This window comes from Sylvia atricapilla, chromosome 11 (genome assembly GCF_009819655.1).
Source record: "Sylvia atricapilla isolate bSylAtr1 chromosome 11, bSylAtr1.pri, whole genome shotgun sequence".
NCBI classification, from domain to species: domain Eukaryota; kingdom Metazoa; phylum Chordata; class Aves; order Passeriformes; family Sylviidae; genus Sylvia; species Sylvia atricapilla.
In genome coordinates this window covers 7,125,726-7,132,894 of record NC_089150.1, presented here as the reverse complement: position 1 = coordinate 7,132,894, position 7,169 = coordinate 7,125,726, and the positions used below count along the sequence as shown (strand labels likewise).

The 7,169-nt window shown below is 46.6% G+C and overlaps 1 protein-coding gene across 1 annotated transcript in view; it reads right to left on the bottom strand.

Annotated features, from left to right (window-relative positions):
• Positions 1-4,327: 4,327 nt before the first annotated feature.
• Positions 4,328-7,169, bottom strand: part of PRICKLE2 (prickle planar cell polarity protein 2) — a 42,158-nt gene continuing 39,316 nt past the window's right edge. Inside the window, exon 8 of the mRNA XM_066327268.1 lies at positions 4,328-6,988. Within this exon, the coding sequence (XP_066183365.1) occupies positions 6,120-6,988 (869 nt within the window). The 3' untranslated portion in view covers positions 4,328-6,119. The remainder of the gene's footprint in view (positions 6,989-7,169) is intronic.

Here is a 7,169-nt window from a genome sequence, read left to right as displayed (position 1 = left end):
TGCTACTCCCAACAATGAGCAATTTTGCTGCTTTGGCTTTTGGTGGAGAGTCAAGGTCAGACCTAAGCCAGGCAGATGGGGCAGGAGGAGCAGGGGGCTCACTGGAAGCATCTGACAGGAAAAATCTCCGTTGGGCCAATATATGAATGGCCTTTCCACCAGGCACTCTGTGCACTGTGAACGAGCAGCGATTATTACGGAATTGCAGCGGCTCCAGATGTTTTGTGTATGTTTCAGTCTTCATTTACTTGTTTTCTGTGCAGAGTTACTTGGGATACCAAAAAATGTAAATAATGAATATGTGATGAGCAGCAAGAATGAATCCCTGCCCTGCCTCCCTCTTCCAATAAAGCTAATTAATCCAAGTACCAAAATAAAAACTGCTTGAGTCTGCTCCAGCATCAGCCATGAAAGCGCTCTCAAGAGCAAATAATTGACAATTAAGGCCCAACTTACAGAAAAGAAGAAAAAAACCCAAGTTGTATAGAGCTGAAGCTCTATAGCAGCAAGGATCTAAGGGAGGAAACAACTCTGATAGAAATTGCTGGCATGCAGTGCCAACAAAGCTGGCTCAAATCCTGAGCCACTGTTTTAAATCAGAACTCTTTTGTTGCCTCCTTCACCCCAGATTTTTAAGTTCCTTGCATCATTATGCAGGAAGGTTTGGAGTTGGGGAAACTGAGGCACAGAGCACAGGGCCAGCAGCCGAAGGGATCCCTGTGTTTGGGGTGGGAGTGGACTGCCTGATGGGTTTGTTAAAGAGCAGGGCATGTGCTAATGTACTCATTGCCTAATACACACCCAGCCTGGCTCAGGGCTGGCTTTCTCCAGGGTGTTGATCTGGGATCCCAGTCCAGAGGGCTGTACTTTTGACTGCAGGAATTACATGGGATATATATACATATACATACAGATATGTACTGTGATCTGATGTGTGCTCTTCAGAGTTTAATGCTTTATTTAGACTGAATTAACTTGCTTCACAAGGCTTTGTTTATCCATTTTAATAAATCATCTCTTTTAGCTAAATCTTGCCTTGAGAGTTGATCATATCCAGAGCCTCTAAGAGCACAGCAGATATAAATATTTGCTTTTACAAGGGGAAAACTCTCCTGAGAATGCTTTAGCAACTGACTGGGTTTGCCTTAGAACAGGGAAGCTGGTAATCTGCTGAGTGTTTAATAAGAAGTGAAGAAGCAGAAGGGTGGAGCTGCCTTTGGTCACTGACCTAAGGGCCAGTGTCCCATGTGACCTCCTCTGCTCCCAGCTGAGGATGAAGCCTGGCTGCAGATGAAGCTGATGCTTTTAACACAGAGGGAACACACAGCACAGCACTGGAGTCTATTGTTAATGGGCAGAGGCAGCAAATTCAAATCATTTGAACTTTCAATTTTTTCCTCCTCAGAGATTCAGATGAGCATTCTTGGGATTAGAAATGACTATAATAGTGTATTCCTTCCTTCCTTCCTTCCTTCCTTCCTTCCTTCCTTCCTTCCTTCCTTCCTTCCTTCCTTCCTTCCTTCCTTCCTTCCTTCCTTCCTTCCTTCCTTCCTTCCTTCCTTCCTTCCTTTCCTTCCTTCCTTTCCTTCCTTCTTGCCTGCCTGCCTCTCCCCTGCACTGATATGTCACAACTTGTGGATGCTTTTGGAAAGGGGCCCCAGCTCTCCAGTGACTCCCTTTTGTACTCAAACCAGATTTGAATTCCTAAATAGTTTTAAAGATCTAGGTTGAAAGTGTATTGCATTAAAAAAAAGGGAGAAAAAAATAGATAATCTTTAAAAATAAAATCCTCTGGAATTGCTCCTAGTTAATGAGCTTTTCCAGACATGGAGGATGGTCATCTAATAGGTGGCAGATAATCTTCAGGAGAATGAGGACAGCCTAGATTTCAAGAATAGCATAGTTGTATGTAAATGCAAGGATCTGGGAGCTTTTTTTAGCCTGAAAGAGCAAAGTTCATCAGATAACAGGGCAGCTCAAAGCCCAGGAGCCCAGACTAGCAGAGAGCTGGGGAGGGGGCACAGCAGCAGTACCAGGTGGGTGCTGCCAGCCTCAAACTGCCTGGGCATGGATTTTTTGGGTATTAAATTGCGAGGGTAAATGTGTGCCTGTTTCTCAGGAGAACTCAGTCTTTGTCAAACTGATGTAATTTATTAACCTCTCACTCAGCAATGCTGTCCCTCTCTTCATAAAGCAACTGAGTTTCTAAAGCCACTGAGTGTTTTAGGCTATGCCAGAGCCACTTGGGCCTTTAGCAAATGAGAGATTATCTGTGCATGATAATTTCCAGACAAGGTGCTGCTGAATATTTCTAACTTTCCACTTCTGGTCTTTCTGCAGAGGCTTTGCTCATTATGATGTGTCTGCCAGATTCAAGGCTGTGTGGCTTTTTTCCTGAAAAACAAGCCCTAGTGTGCTGGAAGCTTCCCTGCACAGCTCTAGTAGCTTTGGGGCCAACATGTTGTCATGCTGGGGCATTTCAGGTGTTGTAGGGACCTTAGAGATCCCCCCGTCTGCTGGGGAGCATGGATGTGAAGGATGCTGTGCTCCCACCATCACACGAGTCATGGCCAAGTGTGTGATGTGAACCTAGGGCTTTGCAACAGAGGTTAACACCAGCCCATCCCATGGCAATACTGAGTGGGTTTTGCCAAGGACTTCTTGGAGAAAAAGGGGGGGAAAGAGATACTTTAAGATACTTCACAGAAGGAGATTGTGGTAGCAATATTGATCAGATTTAATTATTTTTGTAAGCAACAGTGACAGCGTGCCTGGCTGGCTCTGGCAGCACAGCTGTCTGGAGGAGCCCAGCAAAAATCTTCCTGTTTGGCCAAACCAGGGAAACTGCAGGTGACCCCAGGGAAACTGGGAGCCACTGACACTCACCCCGAGCTTTAGGTGGTGTCACCTTCACTCCATCCTGGAGATGCAAAAGCAAATGGCAGCACGTGTGCAGCAGGCACAGAGAAGGGAATCAGCAGGGCCAGATGGCAATGGAGCAAGATTTTACAGACTTGTAGCTCCATCCCTCAAGCTCAGTGGGTTTGTCAGAAATGGTTAATCATACTCCAACTGGGCTAAGCAGAAAAAAAAAACCCCACTTCTTTTTTCTTTTTCAATCACGTGCCTCAAAGTGTACTGGACTTTTGGAGCCCATATGAAAAATCAAAAGGGTTTGGAAGCTGCATTTGCATTTATTGCTGAAATTTGTACCAACTCTGACTTTCCTAGAAAATGTTATCTGACACCTTTCTGTGGTGCTGGTGAAGGGTCCATCAGAAGGGAGCATCACCTGAGAGACTCTTTTCTCCTGTTTGTTGCCCATCTGTTCCAGGGATGCAGAGATGCTCTGCAGTGAGAACCAAATTTTGAAGAGTTGCTTCCAGCAGCAAACCTATCGTGTGAACAGAGGCTCTGTGTCTGGGATTTTAGTAGAAAAATTGCATGTGCAGAGAGCTGCAATTCTGCTGCAAGGAGTCTCTAAACTTGTTCCGTTACCCCTGCGCAGAGGCAGCAAGCAGGGAAAAGGGAAAGGCTGGGGATTAGTTTTTTACCATTTGCTGAGCAATCCAAGCTCCTGCTGCACAAGAGCAGATCAGCTGTACAAGAGCTGACAGACATTTGTTGTGCTTTTAATCACTGACAATGAATTAAACTGTACATATTAAATTCCAATTATGTAATAAGCTGTAGTTACAGTGTCATATTTGTTGCTGTAAGCAATACCTCTATCCAGCTTAGCAGGTCTCTTTTGGAAAACATGTGAACTTATAAGAAAAGGTTGTTATTTAAATATTTCAGGTTGATAGTCTCCCCCAGTATGCCAGAGGCCCAGCAGGGATTTGAGCTGAGCTGTTTCTGGCTTTTACCAGGTGAAGATTTCAAGACAACCTCGAAATGTTCAAAAGTTGTGTGGATACAGCTCTTGGGAATATACTTTAGTGGTGAACGTGCTGGTGTTGGGCTGTTCTTGCTCAATGATTTTAAAGTTTTTTTCCAACCTTAATGAATCTATGATGTGGCCTTTTTAGCAACAAATCATGGGTCCGGGTGTTACCACAACATGTCACCAACCCTGGCGAAGGTGTGTGGTGTGCAGGACATGCTCCTCCACCAGCTTTCCCCACCCACCAAATTCATGTCAGTGATGGAGCTGGGCTGGTTCTTGTGCTTTTATAGCAAGAGCAGCTCAGTAAAAATCACATTTTCTACTAATGATTAACCAACACTCCTTAAGCAAAAAACATACATGAGACTCTTCCATTTGGGTGAATATTTCCATTTATTCCAACTGGAAAAAACATTTTTTAAATATATTTAAGTATAATTTCTTTTTTTTTTTTTTTCTTTTTAAAGGAATAATAATTATCACATTGCCCTTTACAAACAACAAAAAAATTCCTAGCAATAGTCTGTGGCATGGAGACATCCATCTTCCAGATTTTTCTGCATCTGCTGCTTTGAGTAGGCATGGGGGGTGTGTGCCCAGGGCTGCCAGTGCCATCCCTGCAGCAGAATCCACATTCCCAGGGTGCAGGAAGGGGGTGGCCCCAGGGTGCAGGGACACTCTGAGGTGCCAGCAGCACATGAGGCGAGGGCAGTCCAGCTGGTTAAGCTCTCAGCCCTCCTGTGGCTCAAGGCCCAGCCTTATCTTAACCCCTCACAGGTGCTTTTGGGTGCCAAGAGCCCCTTTTGCAAACTTGCTCCTTTCTGGGAAGCACTGGGACAACCTGGCCTCGGCTTGCAGCTGGGACGCGCTGGGATGGCAGAACCCCAATGGATTAAAGCACACAGAGAACAAACTCACATCCACCAGAATACAACACAGCTGAGCCCTACGTAGGGGCCCTCTGCCACGGTGAGGGGCTGTCCTGGCCCTGGGGCTGAGCCCCCCAGGGGACAAGCCCTGGCCACAAACAGCCTCAGAGGGCTGAGGGCATCTTGCCGGGCAGGAGGGGCCCATGGGGAGCAGTTTGCAGGTGTTCTCATATGTCTTAGGCAGGAGGCAATACTGAGACTTCCACTTGGTAATGAACAGCAGTTAACATAACCCAGGAGACTAGAGCACCATAAGACAAGTCTATATTCAAAACAACGTCATGCTGACATCACACAATTGCACCATTTACACTTTATTTACTCCAAATAATAGTTGAATGTTTAGTAACTTCAGCGTTCTCTACAGAGGTGTGAAATTCCTTCTCCAGCTTTGGTAATTTACAATGTTGCAGACATTTGGTAGTTCTGGTGTTTCCTATTTAATAATAATAATAATAATAATAAAAAAAAGTCCCTTTTGCAGCTGTCAGGGATTCCTGTATCTGACTGATGGAGTGCACCTGCAAATTACAGGCTTCAAAGTGCCACTGAGGCTTGTCAATATTTAATGAATCAAAAACATTCTGTTTATTGACCAGGATCAAAACAAATAAACAGAAAAAAAGGGTTAAAACAAAAAAAAACCCCTCAAAACCAATGAAAACTCAGACTCTCACTGATAAACTTAAGGAGTTCGATGATGAAATGGAAAGGGGGGTCCAAAGTACTGTTTGGTTAGCTCTGACTGAAAACAATTCTGAATGTGCATGCATTTTCCCAGTGACTCCTAAGATATAGAAATTCCTCTGATATTACAAAATACAAAAATATTTTCTCCAAACTCTCATTTACATTGCATTTACAACAATCATGGAAATAACTTAGGCTCCCACACTGTCCAAGAAACAAATCACCTACCAACGTGGCTAATAGAAAACAAAAATGTGGTGGAAAGCAAAAGCTACCAGCAAACTGATGCTGAGAGTCAACAGTGGCAACCAAATGTACGGACAAACAGAGCTCAAGGGGGTGGCAGTATCTGGGAGAAGGAAGAGAAACTACTGGGTAAATATTACAGGCTAAAGTGAACTTTTAAAATTTTTATCTCCAAAGTAAGATGTGCAAAATATATTCACCGTGCCCAGGATTATGACTATTTATAGAAGCCGGTCTACAACCTTCGTACAAATCCCTACTCTTCGGGCCTTTCTTTTGTTACAATAAAAGCACTTACATGATCTAAAACAGTGCAAGATCATGAGTTAATTTACATTCTCCCAAGGTGCCTGGCAAGGATGCCATTAGGATATGATACAGTTCTTGCTCTTCTGTCTTTTCCGGCTGTGCAACTGTCCCCTGGCCCCCACCGTGGAAGACTTGGGCATGCTGTACGAGCCGTACTTGTGCAGCAGCTCCTCACTGGTCACGTACCGGAGGCGGGCAGGCTGCGGAATCGGCTCCCCGAGGAAATAGCCCTCGTTGTCGGACTCCGAGGAGGAGGAGCAGGTGGAGCACCAGTCGTATTCGGCAAAGTAGGGCCCCCATCTCTCGCCCAAGTGGTTCTGCAAGGCAAGATCCGACACCGTCCGGGGACAGCGGCCGTAGACATCCCTGCAGGGCCCCTGCTCCATCGTCTCCCTGCAGCTCCGCTGGTGCATGAACGGGTCGTAGTCGTCCCTGGCTCGGAGCGAGGGTCTCTCCTTCAGGCGGTAGGACTGCTCGCTGGCCAGGTGCAGGGCGTTGTCCGAGCGGGAGCGCCGGGAGCGCCGGGGCCGGTGCGGGCGGTAGTGCCGGTCGTCGTCCCGGAGCACGGTTCTCCGGCGCGTGCGCTCGCTCATGGGGGTGTGCCTCGGGATCTCCTGTGCCCCCAGCTTGCCCCCGGGCACCCCGCTGCCGTAGTCGAAGCTCTGGTGCATCCGCCCGTGCAACGGCCGCTCCTGGTAGCCGAGAGGGCTGGCGAGGTCGTGCAGGGTGGGCTCCATGTCCTGGTACTGCTGCACCGACAGCAGGCTGCGCACGGACTCGGCGCTGCGGAACTGCATGGAGGAGTTCAGGGTGCCCATGTTGCTCATCTTCTCTGAGACGTTCATGCCCGAGTCTTTGCTCAGGTCAGGCATGGAGAACCTGGAGAGGTGCTCCTGGCGCTTGGCTCCACCGTCTGCTGAGAGGCCTTTACGGGAAAAGGGCAAAGAAAAAAAAAAAAAAGAAGTTAAGAAAGAGAATTTTCTGTCAGGGAGATGCAAGGTGGAGGCTGTTTTTGGCCCAAGACTTTTGCTTTAAAAAGTAACTCAGTGGTATCAATTCTGTCCTGAAGAGCCCTTTTTAAGAGGAGGACTTTTATTTTTTTAAAG